Source organism: Neovison vison, chromosome 3 (genome assembly GCF_020171115.1).
Source record: "Neovison vison isolate M4711 chromosome 3, ASM_NN_V1, whole genome shotgun sequence".
Lineage (NCBI taxonomy): Eukaryota > Metazoa > Chordata > Mammalia > Carnivora > Mustelidae > Neogale > Neogale vison.
The window spans coordinates 160,640,316-160,660,133 of record NC_058093.1 but is presented as its reverse complement, the minus strand read 5'-3'; the positions used below and the strand labels follow the sequence as shown (position 1 = coordinate 160,660,133).

Here is a 19,818-nt window from a genome sequence, read left to right as displayed (position 1 = left end):
ACTGCCAATTAGAATATTTCCCATGCAGTAGAAACTGGAGAGCATTTCTGCAAAGAGGAAGGGTGAGCTCTATGGCCAGACCCCATTGATACCATCTGCTCCCATCTTCCTGAGGGATCAGAAACACACATAGCTACTCAGTAACTTTACCATCTGCAACACTCTTGTTGACTGGTGCAAATGATCACAAATCTAAAGGGTTTTAGGGGTTTTCTGCACATGTTTCTGTTGACCTGCTGAGAGAGAAGGGGAGGTCTATGGCAGTCTCTGAGGCTCCTGCTCCTAAAGGAGGGGACACAATGTGTATGTGTGTTTAAAGAGGCTACTTGTTCTCTTTCCCATGGTTTCTCAACCAGCTGCCCCTAAATTTTGTGTCTTCACTTGGTGAACTGCAGCGCAAGGGACTAGCCATGTTTCCAGACACCTGGACAAGAAAACAAAAGCCAAGCACACCCATTCCCTGATTTCTTGCCACAATTCCCTCCCCCTTTCTCCCAACACACCTCCACTTGTGTTACTAGGCTTCCTATTCCTGAACAAGTCATTTCAAAACAAACCTTAAGATTCCAATTTTATTACAATACATCTTGTATTACATTCTAATACTAAACAGCTTAAGTATATGCTCAAAGTATAAATGTTAAAATCAGTTACTAAAAATGATTTACCAAACACAATTTTTACCAAAAAATACTAGGACTGGGGAAAGAAAAAAAAATTATAGAACTGCAAAATACTAACAGTATTTTTATGGGTGGTGGGGTTGAGTGTGACTTCTACTTTCTCATTTTCTGTATTTTTTTAAAAGCTTTTTTTTTTAAGATTTTATTTATTTATTTATTTGACAGAGATCACAAGTAGGCAGAGAGGCAGGCAGAGAAGGCAGGGGGAGCAGACTCCTTGCTAAGCAGAAAGCCTGACTGAGGGCTTGATCCCATGACCCTGAGATCATGACCCGAGCTGAAGGCAGTGGCTTTAACCCACTGAGCCACCCAGGCACCCCTCTCATTTTCTATATTATCAACATTTACAGTTAATTCACAAACTAGAAAAAACCTATTAAATAAAATTAAAAACATGAAATCATCTGATTGTCACCTAGAGGAAAAGCAACTCCATCCATTTGAAGGGTCTCTCCAGAATTCCGATTGACTCACTCAATGAAAATCGTCCAACCTGTGGATACAAATACTGCCCGCCCCCTCCCCCCGGCCCAATTTCACTTCCCTATTACCCAAAACATCTTTGATCACCAAGTCTTCAAAAGAGATAGTATCTGGAAGGGAAATCAGGATATCTTAGAAGAGAAATCAAACCTTCTCCTACATATGAATTGCCTTCAGCAGTTAATGGTGGGCTAATTAAAACTGCCGAAATAAAAATTAACAGAGAAACAGAGTTTTAAGGAATCTAAGGACGTAATTCAATAAGTACTCATTGCCTTCAAGTAGCTTAGTATCTTCTAGCCTGATGTAAGGAGAAGACAGGAAATGAGGAATAGTGGATCCTGGGAAGGCATACCTCCCACTCCCAGGCTCCTGTCAGCTTCCCATTTCCTGAGCCCTAGGGTCATGGGACACTGACACTGTCCCTCTAGCCTCCAACATTTTTTCTTTCTTTGGCCTACCTACATGCCTTTTTCCATACAATGCAGCAAACTCTATCATCACACTAACTGTCCTGAGTCCCTCAAGGTCTTTAGGTAACTCTGGGTCTGGGATAGGCTACCCAACTCACTGATTATGAACAGGAAGTGAGGAACCAACACATGTCCTAGCTTCCAAACTAGGGTCTACATGAACACATTCCTGCTAGAGGAGTCCTCATGAAGAGACATCTCTAGATCCTCTCTCTATGCCTTTGTATGTGCCATAACCTGTCTGTAATGTTTTCTTCCCTCTCACCTTGACCTGGCTTATACCCACCTTTTATTTCCCAACAGAGATTTCATCACATTGAGGAAGACTTCAATAACTTGCAGACCAGGTCAGGTGCCCCTGCCATGTATTTTGACAGAATCCTAGATTATTCCACCAAAGCACTTACCACTCTTTACTGTAATTACTTGCCATATATATATATATATATATATATATATATATCTGTATCCTATTAGTTCTCAACTCTGGGAGGGCAATGCTATGTCTGCCCCGATGGCTGGCACACAACAGGTACACAATAAACAAACTGACCTCAGGAAGCTCGGGGTGGAGAAGAGAACTGGCAAGGGCGCAGAATGAACTATAAACTGATCCAGGGCATGATTCAACATTTCACAGCCTCACAACTGAATACTTTAGAGAACCAAATGACTCTCTGCACATGCCTCCAGCTGCCAAATGCACGCTCTTCTTGCTGCACAGAGATCCTTGCCATTGGAGGCACCACCTCTCAGCCCATCTTAGAAGGAGCTCTTTCAGGATCTTTGCCCCAGACCTGGCTTTACTGTGAAGGTGCCCATTCAGCACATCAACAACCATCTTTGTGTGGATCTCCTTGTACAGCATGTACTGACTTAGACTGGAAGGACAGAAACTCTGCTCTCAGGAGACTTCTCACTTTGGTGGGAACCTCACCAAATCCCTGGTATTACACAATTGTACAATCCTTACTCAAGAGTTAAACTCTTGTGTGAGTTCTCTGGTGTTGCATAAGGCCTGACCTGTGCCTAAATGTTTTCTGACATTCGCTACATTCATAAGGCTTCTCCCCAGTGTGGATTCGCTGGTGCTGCGTGAGGGCTGAGCTCTGATTGAAGGATTTTCCACATTCATTACATTCATAAGGTTTTTCTCCAGTGTGAATTCTTTGATGTTCAATAAGGACAGAGCTTCTACCAAAAGCCTTACCACATTCAGTACACTCATAGCCTTTGTCTCCAGTGTGAATTTTCTTGTGCTGAATGAGGGCTGAGCTCCGGCTGAAGGCTTTCCCACATTCACCACATTCATATGGTTTTTCTCCAGTGTGAATTCTCCGATGTCTAATGAGCTCTGAGCTACCCCTGAAAGCTTTACCACATTCACAACATTCATAGGGTTTTTCACCACTATGAATCCTCTGATGTCTAACAAGGTCCGAGCTCAAACTGAAAGCTTTGCCACACTCTTTACATCCATAAGGCCTCTCTCCAGTGTGAATTCTCTGATGTCTAATCAGCTTCGAGCTCTGGCAAAAGGCTTTCCCACAGTCCAAGCACTCATAGACCTTTCCTCCAGCATGAACTCTCTGTCGTGTGAAGACATTTGAGTTCACACCGAGAGCCCTTTCACTCTGGTTACATTCAAGGACACACTCTTCAGTGGAGATTTTCTTGTTGAAGGTTGCCAGACTAAAATGTCTTTCCTGGGAAGGAAGTGGACTCATTTTGCTCCTTGCAGCAGCTCCTTTTGGCTTTTCAAAGTTGTCCAGACCTCCCAAAGCTTCTCCAACTACCTGTTGTGAAGGAGTTTCCCCAGGAAGTCTTCCTGGGGATATCATGGCCGCTGACGCTACACATTCAATAATTTCTTGTTTTGTTGTTAATACCTTGTCACTTGCCAGCTTGCCATCTAAAAATGTGAACAGAAATACTAGTGTCATTGGATCCCCATACTGGAAGAAAGGAATCTATTATAACTGGAATTGAAAGTTACCCAAATGAAATGGGTATTTCCTAAAAAGGAGGAAAACTCTTAAGAACTAGCTTCCCAGGGCACCTGGGTGGCTCAGTTGGTGAAGTGTTTGCCTTCAGCTCAGGTCATGATCTTAGGGTCCTGGGATCAAGCCCTGCATCAGGCTCCCTGCTCAGTGGGGAGCCTGCTTCTCCCTCTCCTCCCTACTCATGCTCTCTGTCTCTATTTCTGTCTCTCTCTCTCTCTCAAATTAATAAATAAAATCTTAAAAAAAAAAAAAAAAGAACTAGCTTCCCAATCTAGAATTTAGAGAAGTGGCCTGGGGCAGTGAGAGGTGGCACCCTCAGAGAGTAAGGGAGACATAGAATGAGAGTCAGCAGTGAAGAGGAGGGATGGTGAGCAGGGTAAGACATTAGTTAGAGGAGATGGTGGTAAAGAGAAGTAGCAGTGAGAGACCAAGAAGCTAGGAGACAATCCTGGGTTAGAGGAGAAGATGCGTTTTTTGGTAATGAGGGAAAGGAAAAGAGAATAAGGAGTGTTCAGGAGAAAAAAAGAAGTCTAAGAAACCTGAATAAATGGTGCTCCTAGAAAAGTAGGAGAGCAGAATATAGGACTAGGAAATTCTTTTGGGGTAAACTGAGCAGACTTACATAAGCAGGAACAAGAATGCATTACAGCAACTGCAAGTTCTAGATCAAACAATTATAAGCAAACAGAATAAGACACTCAGAGCATAAGAAAAGGAATGTTGTGGTTTCCTGACTCATTCTGGGGTCAGGTGGGAGCCTTATATGCTCATTGTCTTATGTGCAAATGGTCAAAGGCAGATGGAAACAAAGAGACAGATGCAACCACCTGGAGCCAAACTTTCAGCTCTCACAACCAGCCCCTCTTGTTTCTAGATTTCTGGTAACTCAGAAGGAGACGACTAGATGATGGCTGAGGAAACCAGAATTATTTTGAGGAGGAAAACCTAAAAAACTGTTCATTTACTTTCATCCTCCCAGTAGTCCTTTAAACCTGATTGCATTTTACAGATCAGGAAACGAAGGCTCAGAGAGGCAACAGCACCTTTGTAAGACCACAGAGTTCATAACTGGAAGAGCCAGGATTCAAAGATGCTCAACATCAAGGCCTGCAGTTTTCCCCTATGTCCCCTAGTATTGACAGAGACCTGTGTGGTCTAAAAGCCTTTTGCCTAGGGATGTGGCTTTAAATGCACATTAACAAACATGCTTTTAGCCTTAAAATTATGTAGATGTATGCTGCACTGCCCATCCAGACCTGCTTTATGAACTTGGTGCCTCCTTCCCCCAGCTGCTGGGAGTGTTGGTTCCTAATACCCACAGCTGTCGCCTTCTCTGGAAAGTTGCCCTGGCTGATGAGAACCATCTGGCCCAGGATGTTATTTATATCCTTACTGCCTCTCCCCCACCCCACCCACACCGTAAGAAGGAACAATTCAGCAGTGCCATTATGCTCAAGGGGAGTGGGGCAGGGATTAGGATATTAAGCCAAGGCTAGATTTTACCCAAGACCACATCATGGCTTGATCTCTTCCCTTCCTAACCCTGCTTCTCTCACTCCTTTACAGATTTCTCCTCAAGAGCACTGCTTCCTTTAAATCACATGCACCCTTGGGGCGCCTGGGTGGCTCAGTGGGTTAAGCCTCTGCCTTCGGCTTAGATCATGATCCCAGGGGCCTGGGATCGAGTCCTGCATAGGGCTCTCTGCTCAGCAGGGAGCCTGCCTCTTCCTCTCTCTCTGCCAGCCTCTCTGCCTACTTGTGATCTCTTTCTCTCTGTCAAATAAATAAATAAATCTTTTTAAAAAAAATAATTAAATCACATGCACCCAAATCTCCGTATCTCGGGTTCTTCTTCTGGGGAGATCTAGGAGATCTATTGTTAGGAAGATCTATTGTTAGGATAGTGAAGTACCTTTGGGAAAATTATAACCCAGGATATAAGGTTGTAAAAATGACATGGTGACTCTTAAAATCCTTGCAAGGTAGATCCTCCCAGTGATTTAAATCTCACAATCTGGGTGAAAGATGTGACATGCTCTACATTAATTCTTCAGAGGCAGGGCTAACCAAGACCCCTAAGACTAAAAAGAGATGAACACAACGAGATCTATCAGTCCACAATAGTCCATAACGTGCTACTGGGAAGGAACAAAAGCATATGAAGTAAAACAGATAAGAGTTGGGAAATGGACCTATCGTGTATTTTTTTTTTTTATTTTTATTTATTTGAGAGAGAGAGACAGTGAGAGAGAATGAGCGAGGAGAAGGTCAGAGAGTGAAGCAGACTCCCCATGGAGCTGGGAGCCTGATGTGGGACTCGATCCCGGGACTCCAGGATCACGCCCTGAGCCGGAGGCAGTCGTTCAACCAACTGCGCCACCCAGGCGTCCCCCTATCGTGTATTTTAAATTAATCAGATCCTCACTAGAGGTTTGGGTTTTGTTTTGTTTTTTTGTTTGTTTGTTTTGTTTGATCCCTGTATATCAAATGAATGTGGAGAAACTGAAACATGTCGAGAGAAATGTGCTAAGATGACCAGAGAGATGGGAAACAGATTGAATCAGAGGCAGTGAGATGCTGTTTAGGAAGATATGATACTCTCTTACAGATTTGTGCCTTCCTTGGGTGTTTGGCCTCAGCCCTGAAGATTCCCTACATGTGTTATTCCTGTATTCTTTAGAGTTGTTTCTTTCTTCTTTTTTAACCACTCGGTAATTAACCCCATTATAGTCCATAATTCTTAATATTGAACTTGCTTGTTTCAATTACTATGTATTTCAGCTAGTAATACATAATTCATCTCCCTCTTGGGTATTGCCTTGCCAGTGGTCCATAATACTTAAAAACATAGTATATTGGTCTTTGACTATTATGGGTATTAAAGAATTTTATTGAAGACCTTAATTCTTAACCCAAAGTTAGAAATTATATTGGAATTTTAGATTCTAGGTACAGCCAATGGAAGAATATTTCAAGGCAAGGAGGGGGCTGTTCCACCATACTTAATGACAGCCACAAGTGACTGTCAAGAAAATGCACTGTGTCACAGCTGATATCCGTACCATCATCCTCAACCCCAAATAGACTGCAATTCCTCACCTCTCTCATGGGAAGTCTGGCACTCCTGAGTCTCACTCTTACACTGGTTCCCCAAAGGCTGGAGCTGTATACTCAGAGACTTCAGTGCTCCTTTGGAAGTCATTTCCTTCCAGATCATTCCTTGGCCATGAACCGTGTCCTAGGAGTAATCAAGTACCAGCACTATGATTCTGAGGATACAGAAGGAAAAAACCCTAGAACAATGGGCAAGGCAGTTAGAGCCAGAAACTCAATTCAGATGATTAGACAGAAAACAACAGGATTAAAAGCCCCAGTGCCTTGGTCCCAGTGCACAAATAATAACCCAAAAGACAGAAATTTCATAACTCTGATAGCGGTGATGTCAAGACCACTCATAATGGCTTCCCCATTAACTTAAAATCGATAAAACAAGCAAACACATCACCTACTTCTTACCTGTTGCCTTGGCTCATCAAGCTCCTTCTCCAGCTCCTCCAGCAGAGTGACGGCCTCCTCTCCATTTTCAGGCCGGCGCTCTCGCAGCCAGGCCTGCAGCTCGTCAGGCAGGATGGCCAGGAACTGCTCCAGCACCAGCAGCTCCAGGATCTGCTCCTTGGTGTTCACCTCCGGCCTCAGCCACTGATGGCAAAGCTCCCGGAGCTGGCTCAGGGCCTCCCGGGGCCCAGCAGAATCAGAGTAGCCAAACTGCCTGAAACGCTGGCGGAAGGTCTCCAGGCTACACGTGTTTCCCTGAAGGCCAAGGTCCTGCCCCCAAACATAATTCTCTTCTTCAACCTTCACAATTATAAGTCCTTCTTGTTCTTTTGGAGCACGGGAGGCCAGGCCTGCAGCTTTTCCTGACATTCTGGGCAGAGACCGTCTGAAAATGCTGCCCAGTTGAGTCAGGAAGGGAATGGATTCCCTTGTCTAAGAGATTCCTTCTGAATTCTGATTCTTCAGGGGACTCCCGAGATAGACAATGCTAATGTTACACAGGGGAAAAAAATTGGCTTAGAATAAAAATGCAGGTTTTCAAAGACAAGTTGCCATAGAGTATAGCTCTATAAAGAAAAATGACTAAAAGGGAGCTACCAGCTAAACAATACATTATAGATGGGAAAAGATTTTTTTCAGGAAATAGAAAATTTAAGAATCCCTGAAATCAACTGAACCTTTAGAAATAATGTTAGGGTCAGTATCAGGGATAATAAATGATATTTCTGGATCATGGAAAGCAGGAAAAACACTGCAGAATCATCATGATCATCATCACCATTTTATTGAGTACCTACTAGATGCCAACACTAGCTGGCCATTTAATGTATGTTTTATACAATTTCCCTAATAATTCCAAAAGATCATAATTATGTCTATTTCCAAATGAAGCTCCGGAGATACATAAGTTAACCAAAGATACACAGGCTGTAAGCAGCAGAACCAAACTCTGCAATGAAAGTACTGAGTGTTATTATGCCATGGGTCTCCCCAAAAGGGAATTTGCACTTAATAAACACCTACTATGGGCCGGGCACTTTACAAATACTATTTTACTGGGGCTTGACAATACTACTATGAGGTATTATCATCCCCATTTTACTGATGAGGAAACTGGTATTTTTAAAAGTTAAGTAATTTAATTTACCCATGGCCTCAACCTGGTAAATAGCAAAGTCGAGACACGAACCTAGGGTTGCCCAATTCCAAAGCACTTGTTTTTTATTACAGAATGGGTTAGCCCAGGATCATCTTGGTTGATACTACACATTTTAAATGATGGTGAAAATGTTAGGAAAGTGTCATGGAGAATGGCCAGAGGAAATGTACAAAGAATTCCTGCCTTTAAGTCACAAGTTCTAAGACAGTACCAAGAAAAGAGAATAAATTCCTTCACTCATTATTTCAACAAATACTTGAGTTACATGCTAGGCAGTTTACTGAACAGGATTCTCAGGATTAAAAGCTCTGTCCTCAGACTCCTTAGAGTAAACCTGAAAACGCAGTGTGATAAATCCAAGGATAGAGGGAATCAGGCATGGTAGCAGACACAGAAACAACCAAGACCAGGGAGAGATGCCTGCCGGGAGAAGACACGTCAGCAAGAGTCTGATAAGAATGAGCGGGTGAAGATGTCACATCAGGTTATTCAGGGAAAGACAACAGTGGGAGGACTGCACTGAGGGAGGTGCGGGTGGTTTAGGGAGGCCAGATTCATGGTTGCCCACTCTGGTTCAGAATCAGCCATGGAGCAGGGACCCCACAACAGACTTCCTGAGACAGATTCTCTGTGGGAGACTTCAATAAGTGCCTCCCAATGTTTCTGATATGAACCCATGTGTTTTTTTTAAAAAAGCCTAAAAACAAAAAAACAAAAAACACAAACAACAACAAATAGGCCAGAGCCTGGGGCATAGTTCAGGAATAGTGAGAAAGGAGGCACCCACAGAGGGAGAGGAGGCCAGGGGTCTGAAAGATTGTATTGCAGTTTGCATTGAGCCCCACAACCATTAGAATGGCTGGAGGGTCCCTCTGCCCACTCAGGAAGGGGTATGGAGAAGGCATAGGAAGGGTCTATGGCAACCACTTGGGCGAGAGGGCCTAAGCTATGGGAGCCAAAGATAAAGATGAGAGATTTGACAGGAATTGGGGACACACTGGATAAGGGTTTGGAAGAGGAGTCAAGGATAGGTTTTTCCCTGCCGCTGGTGACTGAAAGGATGGTGGTATCATTTCCTGAGTTATTTATGACAAAATTACGTGTGAGATACTACAAAGGAGCATTTCCGTTTCTTGCCATACATATACAAACACAGAGAAAGCTGGGATATTTTTCCTCTTAATTTTTTAGTATTTGAAAAATACTAAATACATTTCTTTAGTTCTTATTATGTGGTTATTGCCATTTAAGAAATCCCATAACAAAGCATCATCAGATCTATGTATCACTGTGTATACAGCATTTACCAAGGGCTACATCACATGGATATGTGTGCTTTGCCTAATGATCACTGGTCTATGTCATGGGTCTTGCCCTTTAACTTCAATGTTTGTGATACTAAATTTCTATTATAAATATTATGCCTCACCAACTTACCTCTATGTTATGCGGCCGAAGGGAAATTTTCCATCATAAAGCTTGTCTCTTCCTTCTTCCATCTTTCACGGGCCCACCTCTTCTACATCAGAGTTCCATAGGTTAGCCCTTAAGTCTGGCACTGTCTTCACTGTCTCACAGGCATCTCTACTCCCAACTTCTTATCTGAGCACAAGCCCTATTTACTGTTCCTCACTCCCATAATGCCTCTTGAATTTCATGAAAGGATCTAAAACCATGACCAATTGATGATTCCTCCCACTCCAATTCTGCTCCTCTCCCAGTGGTCCCCTCAGGAATTAGGAACATCCACCTGGCTGCATTTCTAGAAAACGGAAAGCATCCCTAACACCTCCTTCCTGTATTTAATGCAAATTAGGTCCTAATGACTTATTGCCTGTCTCCAGAATCTGCCCTTCCCCATCTCTGCCACTACCATATTCATCCCTTTAACTGTCCTGTCACACTATACAATAACACACTGTCTGCTCATACTATAACCAGAGCAACCTTTTCAAAATTGCGAATCTGACCCTGTTCCTCTGACCAGTTTTTAAAAAGCAAATGCAGGGGGGCAAAATCTCATGTTACAGATGCCTGAGCTGCACCCCAGCCTGAGTCAGAACCTCTGGTTTTATATTTGTAAAACGTTCTTTGACTCTGATGTGCAGGCGGGGCTGGGTCAGTCAAGGAGTCATAAGAGACACAGTTAAAGAAAATTATGTTCCTTTCTCTCAGAGCCCTGCTCTCATTTTGTCAGTTTATATATTTTAGTGAGACTATTGCATTAATACATATCTTCTCCATGATTCAACTCTAAGTTACATCAGCATTTTTGCTCACCTTTCCCTACTACCCAACCCAATGCACAGCAGAGAGTAGGTGCCATATATATATGAATGAATACCACTATAGTGGGAAAAAAAAAAGTTTCAAAGAGTAAGTGGTCAACATGCCAAATGCCTAATAAGGACTGAAAGATGTTTCCATGGCACTTCTCAGACTGCAGAAAAATGACTTAGCTCACAGGAGGAACACCACCTTTGGAGTCAAGTGACCCAACAGTTTGAAATCATAGTACAGCCTCTTACTACCTTAATAGCTGTGTGACAGTAGTCACCAACCAAACCTTTCTAAGATTCCATTTCCTCTCCTAAAAATGGAGTTAATAGTACTTTCATTCACTGTTATTATAGGAATTGGAAGTAACATAAGACAGGTAGAGTAGTGCTTGGTGTATTAAGCATAGCTTTTTATTCTGGGGTTTTGACATCTGGGCCTTGCTTACACTGGAGGGATGGTCCTTCTCAGGGCTAGCAGATTCCTACAGATAATAAACTCAAGTGTGCTTTTCATACACAAACCACCAACCAGAACCCACACCCCATCACTTCCTGCACCGGGCTTTCACATCCAGGGCCACCATTCCCCTGCCCTAATCAACCAGGGCCAGATGCCAAAAAGTTAGGAACAAGCCAGAGAGTTTACCTATTATCTAGTTTATCACTTAAGCTATTCAAACTAGTCAATCCTAAGCCTGCTGACCCTGCCTCACCCAGTCCATCCCACCGAAACCACAGAATAGGCTCCCGACCAACTTCCCCTCACCTGGTCTCCTGACTGAACCTGTGATTTTTGCCATGTGACCATGTGGGTCATGGCATGCCTCTTCCTCTTGCTCCTCTTGAGAACTATGAGTAACAAACTATCTTTTGAATGGCAATCATCTCCTGATCTGTTGGCCTCACCATACGTAATAATAAAACTCGTATTTTAAAACACTGGGCCCAGAACAGGTTCTCAATGCATGACAGACATGGTGCAAGGGAAAGGCAAAATTCCACATCACAAGGCATGGGTTATAGAATAGGCTTTATTGGGGAAACTTACCAGCTAGGCTGAGTAAAATGATCACAGGTCCTGTGATTCTTCCATCACCCCACAAAAGAGAATCCTGGGGAGGTGCTGCTGCTTCAGGGAAGAGCTCCTTCCACCTTCTCATAGTGTAAATATGAGAAAGCAGCCTTATCAGTGGGGGCCACAGGCGACTGCTTGGGACCAGAACTGTGTTTCCAAGTGTCCGTGTTTACAGAGCTGTCTAGGGAACCCATTGTGGAGGGCTGGAAGCACTGAGCTTAAATATGGCCCTTCCCTCTGGGAGGTGAGAACCTGGCCCCAGCTAGCTCTTAACCCAAGCAACCCAAGAACCTCCAGGACAAGTTTTGAACAAAGCTGCTTTCAGCAGTATGGCTGTTATTTAATATACCTGCACCGTTTTCTTACTTAGTTGTAACAGAGAACTCTGAGCTTTTATTGTACAATCAAGCACAGTCTACCTGTTCACTTCCTCTTCACAGCACTTTATGGTCGAGGTTCTACTGTTGTACTCAACAGAAACTGGGAAGTTACGTAATTTCTCTCAGGTCCCATGGTTTGGAAGTGATGTAGTCTGGACTGCTCTCAAATCGGTCTGACTCACAGTCCACGCTCTTAGATATGTTAGTCTGCTGAACTGCCTTCCCCACCACACCAGTGGCCCTGTGGAGGAGGTCCTGTGTTCTTCCACACATTTAACAATATTTACAGAATGCCTACTTTGTGCAGGCCCTGCGCGAGGCACCGAGCAGAGAGTTGTAAGCAAGTCCGTGTCCTTGCCATTACACAATTTTAAGATTTTCGTAGGGAGGCAGACGTTAAACAGAAAGGACACAAAATTACATAACTTAGTCTTGGTAAGAACTATACAGCGGGAAGTGGAAAGTGGAAAAGGCTGTGAGCGTCGAACCTAGCTAGACTGGGGAAGTTAAGACGAACAGCTGAGACCTGACTCAAGAGCGAGTTCTGGCCGCGTTAAGTGGGAAGAAAGATTGCCTCAGTTCTTCTCCGACTGCGCGGCCTATGGCCTGGGACACAGGAGGCGCCGGGTAAGTGCTTGAGAAGTCAAAGGACGCTAGGGCGGTGGGTGAGCAGACAAACAAATGCATGAAGAAATGGACCGACTGACGGGCGGACAGAAGCATCCAGGAGGGGCGGTCACCTGGTACCGCCACAGGCTCTGCCTGGGGCAGCAACGGCCGAGGCAAAGCGGCGGGGAGGGCTGAAGTCGGACGGGGACGATCTGGGAAGCACGCGCGGCCGCGCCGCCAGACAGCCTCACTCACCCTTCGCTCGGCAGGCGGCCGCACCGACCCCAGGGAGCGACAGAACGGCCTCGGGACGCGCGCGCCGGAAGTGCGGGCGGGCGCGCCCCTCTAGGAAGCCGGGAGGACTGCAGCTCTGTGGCAGGCGCCGGGCGCCCGAGGCTTGGGAGGAGGGACGCGAAGCTGAGGGGAGTGTGTCTCCAGTGGGACCTGGTGGGGACAGCCCTATTCAAAATGGTTGACAGGCGGCGGAAGGAGGACAAAAGAAATAGATAGAGAGCACGCGCCTGGTGGAACTCCGAGGAGATAAAAATAGAACCCTGCCTCTGTAAATCTGGGGAAGAGGAGGACAAAACTGCATTCGTACACCACAAACACGCTATCCCCAGTGGCAGTTCTAGAAGCTAACTAGAGGAGTGCGTGGAGGTTGAGGGGAAGGGCCCAGCCCAGGTTTGGCGAGGGGCCAGGAGGAGGATCGACCCTGCCGTCGAGGACAAGGGCATGAACACGTACGGGACAGTCAGAATAATTCGATGGAAGAAGGCGCTACTCAGGCTGAGTCTTACCTGACAACTGCTGGCTACAGGAGTGGCCTGAGGGAGAGCACAGCAGTGGGAAGTTGAGGACATTGGCCTGAACTAGCCCATCTTCGTGGGCTAGAACCTAGGCTGAAGGATGCGGTGGGTCGGGTTTGGAGAGTTTCAAATGCCAGGCTCGGGAATTAGAAATGCTTTTAGTAATCAGTGCAGGCCATTTTCAGGTGACATGGCAGGAATGGTACTTCGGGGCACTATCTGACATACTGCGTGGATTGGATTGAAGGGCAAAACGGATAAGAAAAAAAGACGTTTAGAAATGTGAACTTAGAATTTTAGTAGTATCTGAAAATATGACTGAAAATGGAGAAGGGGATGAGATCCAAAGGAAAATTTATGGAAAATAAACAGGAAATTATAAAATAGCTATGTTTGGGGGTGGGATGAGCAAGAACAGATAGAAGAGAGAAACTTCTAGAAGGAGGAAAGCCCAGATGGTTCAATCATAAAAGCCAAAAGAGTGTTTCAGGAGAGAGAACAGGTGATCAGCAGTCGGGCAGAGAAGGGGAGGAGGCCAGAACTTTGGTGACGCTGGAATTAAGGGGAGGGATACAGGAAGGGCTTGAGAGATGTTATCTGTGGAATGTTACTTGCCACGGGTTAAGAAGCGTTAGGATCAGATACGGAAAACAGGTGGTAATTCCTTCTGAGAAATGCAATCGTGCAAGAAGGAAAAAGAAAGGACACTTGGTTGGACTAGGCAACAGGATTGAAAGGTGTTTGTTTTTAAAAAATACTAGGCACCTTGGGGCGCCTGGGTGGCTCAGTGGGTTAAGCCTCTGCCTTTGGCTGGGCTGGGGTCATGGTCCCAGGGTGTCGGGATTGAGCCCCGCATCAGGCTCTCTGCTCAGCAGGGAGCCTGCTTCCTCCCTTCTCTCTCTCTGCCCGCCTCTCTGCCTACTTGCGGTTTGTCTGTCAAATAAATAAATAGAATCTTAAAAAGAAATAAAATAAAAATACTAGGCACCTAATTATATTTGTAGGAAAAAAAGGTAAAATGTGAGTAGGAAGAAAAATTGAAGGTAGAAGAAAAGAGGAATACAGACCTGATGGGGAGAGAATGAGTCAGGATAGGTAGGTGGAGTCTCAGAAAATAAAATGAAGCGTTTTAATAAAAAATGGTGCATTTTGGTCTGTGTTTTGATGCTGTGAATACAGAACAGCCAAATAGAATTGCTTAGTAATGCTGATTTTACAAGTAAATAAGTGCACATACTATTTTTTGAACATACTCATGTTACCAGCACTCAGATGAAGAAACAGAATATTATCCATCATCAGAAGTCTCCTTGTGCTCTCAAGTCACCACCCTCCTCTAGCCCTGAAAGATAGCCACTACATTGAACTTTGACATGATACAGTTGGTCTTGCCTCTTTCTGTACTGTATAGAAATGGAATTCGATATGTATTTTTTTAAAGTCTGGATGAATTCATCATTGTGAAATCTGTTCATACTGTTTTGTGTAAATGTACACTGTATATATTTCATTTCTAATAATGTTACATGGTATGATTAAACCAATACTCATTCATTCTATTATTGTTAAACATTATTGAAAGAGATATTTATATCTCTATCTATTTATATCTCTGACCACATTAATTTATTTTTGAATATTAGTAATTTATTTTTGAATATTAAACCAACTTACTAGGATAAATTCCATTGAGTTATAATATATAATTTTTTTTACATATCAATGAAGTTCATTTTTTAAAATATTTTATTTATTTATTTGAGGTAGAGAGTGTGCACAAGCAACAGGGAGGAGCTAAGGGAGAGGAAGAAGCAGGCTCCCCACCAAGCAGGGAGCCTGACACAGAGCTCCATCCCAAGAAGCTGAGATCCTAACCTGAGCCAAAGGCAGGCACCTAACTGAGCCACCCAGGCACCCCTATATTAATGAAGTTAATTTGCTAATATTTCATTGAGGACTTTTGCATGTATATTGTTTTTTGTTTGTTTTGTTTTTAATATTTTTATTTATTTATTTGACAGAGAGAGATCACAACTAGGCAGAGAGGCAGGCAGGAAAAAGGGGGAAAGCAGGCTCCCCACTAAGCAGGGAGCCCGATGTGGGGCTCGATCCCAGGACCCTGGGACCATGACCTGAGCTGAAGGCAGAGGCTTAACCCACTGAGCCACCCAGGTGCCCCACATCTATATTGTTAGAAATACTGGTCAGTAATTGTCTTTTTCTGTGATGTCTTTGTCTGCTTTGGCATCAAATTAATTACTGGCCCTTCTGTTTTCTGGGAGAGATTGTGAAAGACTGGTATTCTTTTTTTTTTTTTTTTTTTTTTAAGACTGGTATTCTTCAACTGTTCAACAGAATTTACTAGTGAAAGCACCTGAGCCTGCGATTTTCTTTGTTAGAAAACTTTTCATTACTAATTGAACTTCTTTACTTTTCATACATTTATTCATATTTTCTATTTCTTTTTCAGTCACTTTTTAAAAAAAGATTTTATTTATTTATTTATTTGTCAGGGACAGAGAGAAAGCACAAGCAGGGGGAGAGGCAGGTAGAGGGAGAAGCAGGTTCCCCACTGAGCCAAGGAGCCCAAGGCAGGACTTGATCCCAGGACCCTGGATCATGACCTGAGCCGAAGACAGATGGCTAACTGACTGAGTTACCCAGGCGTCTGTCCATCAGTCACTTTTAGTAAATTTGTATTTTTCAAGGAATTTGTCCATGACGCTTATGGTGTGTAATATGTTGGCATGAAGTTATTCATAGTATTCCCTTATATTCTTTTAAATTATTATAGAGTTGGTAGTGATGTCCCCTCTTCTCTGCTTTTGTTAATCTCTCTTTTTCTTGGTTAGCATATTAAAGGTTTGTCAATTTTTGTTCATATTTTCAAAGAACAAAATTTTGGTTTCATTGATATTTCTTTTTTTAAATTTTTAAAAATTTTTTTTAAAGATTTTATTTATTTATTTGAGAGAGAGACAGTGAGAGAGAGCATGAGTGAGGAGAAGGTCAGAGAGAGAAGCAGACTCCCCGTGGAGCTGGGAGCCCGATGCGGGACTCGATCCCGGGACCCCGGGATCATGACCTGAGCCGAAGGCAGTCGTCCAACCAACTGAGCCACCCAGGCGTCCCTGGATTTATTTCCCTTTTTTACCTGGACCTGGGGATTGATTTTTAGATTGAAGTTCATTCTTTGTGAAGTTTAACTATCAAGGGAAATTAATTTCTAATACAATATAATACATGATAAGCAATACAGGATAAGAAGTAGGTCTTTAAGTCCAACTTTGTGAGGAAGAGGTCTATAGTTTTTTGTTTTTAAGATTTTATTTATTTACTTGAGAGACAGAGAGTGAGAGAGAGCGAGCATGAAGGGGGAGAGCGTGAGAGAGAGAAGCAGACTCCCTACTGAGCAGGGAGTCCGATGTGGGACTCGATCCTGGGACACTAGGATCATGACCTGAACTGAAGGCAGTCGGTTAACCAGCTGAGCCACACAGGTGCCCTGTTTTTTGTTTTTTTAAAAGATTTTATTTATTTATTTGACAAAGAGAGAGAGACTGCAAGTAGGCAGAGAGGCAGGCAGAGAGAGAGAGGGGGAAGCAGGCTCCCCGCTGAGCAGAGAGCCCAATGCGGGGCTCCATCCCAGGACCCTGAGATCATGACCTGAGCCGAAGGAAGAGGCTTAACCCACTGAGCCACCCAGGTGCCCCAGAGGTCTGTAGTTTTTATCATACTCTCAAAGTAGTTACATTACCCCCAAAAAGATGAAGAACCACTGCTGTAGAATCTATGTATAAATCAGACATTTGTTAGTTTGGCCTAGTTTCCCATAAGAGGAAATGGAATAGGAAATGAAAATCAGGTAGAATATTGGCGGGTGACCTATCACTTTCATTCTGGAGAATCTCTTATCTTTTCCCATGCCTGTATTATCACTCCTGATCTCTCTGGAAACCTTTGAATTCCTTTACCTTACTGAGAGGAACGCCTTCAGTGTCAGCTGGTGTGGACCACAGCTGGGTCTCCCGTTGTTCTGGCCGACTGATCAAACAGTTAGATTCCAAGCTGGCTTCTCAACTTGGAGAATGCAACATCTTCAGTAAAACTCCACAAAGCCACAAATCTAGCAAAATCTGAAAAAAAGTTTGATTTCCTTGGTTAAACACTCAGAAAATCCACAGTCACATCATCACTTCCAGGTAAAAAGTGAACAAAAGCCTCACCTTTGTACATAAGAATTAACCTCTGGTTACATTTCTCATTCTCTTTTACGCAACACCTGTTTAAAGTAGTATATCAGCTATGGCATTCTCATATACTGTTGGTGGGAATGCGAAATGGTTCAGCCACTCTGACAAATAGTGTAGCGGTTTCTCAAAACGTTAAACATACAACTACCATGAAAGAGAAAAAAGTACATGTCCATATAAAGTCTTGGACAACAATGTTCATAGCAGCTTGATTTGTAATAGTAAAAAAACTGCAAATAACCCAAACTCCCATCAACTCGTGAGTGGTTAAACAAATTGTGATCTATATATAGCTAATGGAATATTATTCAGAAAAAAAAAAAAGCAACAGACCGCTGATAGACAACTGTGATACAGATAAATCTCAAAATAATAATGCTCAGTGGGGGCTCCTGGGTGGCTCAGTGGGTTAAAGCCTCTGCCTTTGGCTCAAGTCATGATCCCAGGGTCCTGGGATGGAGCCCCGCATTGGGCTCTCTGCTCAGCAGGGAGTCTGCTTCCCCCCCCCACCCCCCTGCTTGTGATCTCTGTCGAATAAATAAATAAATAATCATTTAAAAATAATAATAAAAATAATGCCTAGTTAAAGAAGTCTGATGAAAAAAAAGACTGCATTCTGTATGATTCCATTTAAATAATTCTCTAAAACATGCAAATTAACAAACTAACCTCTAGTAACACAAAGCAGAACAGTGGTTGGGAGCTTTGGGAAGAGGGAGGAGATACAAAAGGTACAGAAAACTTCTGAACTTGCTGGATGCATTCATTATTTTGATTGTGGTGATGGTTTCACAATTATGTGCATATGCAAAACTTATCAAATTATATACTCTAATATTTTCTTATTATTATATGTCTGTTATTTCACAGTGAAGCTGTTTTGCCTTCTTTCTAAAGTATCTTCACTCCATTCTTGGGAGGCTGGACCCAAACAAGTTCTTTACAAGGAATATCAGAGTCTCATTTATACATCTCTAAGATTTCATTTATCAGAAGAGTGTCTTGGGCTGGGACACAAAGTCCTCTACTTCCACCTCAACCATCATTTCAGCCAGCCACCACGTTCTCAAACCTGTACCTCTCCCCAACATCTTATATGTCTCAATCCTTCTCCTAACTCCCCCTGTACTTCCCAAGAAATATCCAAGGACACAACAATATCCTTTCCTACCCCAATGTGCGCCCTGCTCCTCCAAATTTCAGGTCCTTCTCACCCTGCTCTTTTAGTCACAATGAGGATTGCCCTGGCAAGCAAATGGTTTAGTTTCTATTTTGTTCATTTCTGATCTTGTCTTTATCAACGTCCTTCCTTCTACTGGTTTTGAGTTTTGTTTGTCCTTTTTCTAGCTCCTTCAGGTGTATTTTTTGGTTTATTTGTGATTTTTCTTGCTTCTTGAAGTAGGCTGGTATTTTATAAACCTCCCTCTTAGAACAGCTTTTGATGTATCCTAAAGATTTTGGGGCTGTTGTGTTTTCATTTTCATAGGTCTCCATAGTTTTCTTTGTTTTTCTGTTTTTTTGTTTTTAATTTCCTCTTAAGCAAACTGTTTAGAAAAGACCCCTATGGCCTTCCGTGATGGCAAAGTACATCAAAATCCAGCTTCCCGGCAAGTCAGGAATTAATTCGTAGGGCAATGGTTCTCAAAGTGTGGTCCAGAGCCAACAGTAGCAGTACCTATGATCCTGAGTTCTAGGTTCACTCTAGGCGTGGGGCCCAGTAAAAATTTTTAATAAGGCTTCCGGGTGATTTGGAGGCACACCACTGTTCTAGGGGAAAAAACCAGAGACGACAGGAAGAAAATTAGAATGGAAGCACACCAGCGAGTATGAAAAGGAGGTGGCGTGGGGATTTTAAAAGAGAGAGAGATTAAGGAAGAACTCATTATGTAGTCAGAAAACCTACCCTGCCCCAGAGAGCTTTCCCGAAAGATGTTTCGACATTCACGTCAAGAACCGGCAGGTACAGCAGCAAGGGACCTGTCGCTGGCTGACCTGGTCGCTCGCTATAGCGGGACTGGATCAGCTACGCGGGTGTTCAGGGGTTAAATCTCCTCAAC

The 19,818-nt window shown here is 43.4% G+C and overlaps 2 protein-coding genes across 5 annotated transcripts in view; one reads left to right on the top strand and one right to left on the bottom strand.

Annotated features, from left to right (window-relative positions):
* ZNF397 (zinc finger protein 397) overlaps positions 1-19,818 on the top strand; it is a 41,679-nt gene that overhangs the window by 9,783 nt on the left and 12,078 nt on the right. The gene's annotated exons all lie outside the window — the stretch shown is intronic.
* On the bottom strand, positions 936-19,768 carry ZSCAN30 (zinc finger and SCAN domain containing 30). Of its 4 annotated transcripts, XM_044243160.1 has the most exons (7): positions 19,665-19,768; positions 17,483-17,644; positions 11,684-11,787; positions 9,794-9,875; positions 7,159-7,684; positions 6,742-6,880; positions 936-3,551 (listed from the first exon to the last, which is right to left on the bottom strand). In XM_044243160.1, the coding sequence occupies exons 5-7, from the start codon at positions 7,564-7,566 to the stop codon at positions 2,620-2,622; spliced, it is 1,479 nt and encodes a 492-aa protein (XP_044099095.1). In that variant the 5' UTR covers positions 7,567-7,684; positions 9,794-9,875; positions 11,684-11,787; positions 17,483-17,644; positions 19,665-19,768; the 3' UTR covers positions 936-2,619. The 4 variants fall into 4 exon arrangements, with proteins under 4 accessions (XP_044099095.1, XP_044099096.1, XP_044099097.1 ...); XM_044243161.1 differs by lacking the exons at positions 17,483-17,644; positions 19,665-19,768 and having other exon boundaries at positions 9,794-9,872; positions 11,684-12,983; XM_044243162.1 differs by lacking the exons at positions 9,794-9,875; positions 17,483-17,644; positions 19,665-19,768 and having other exon boundaries at positions 11,684-12,983.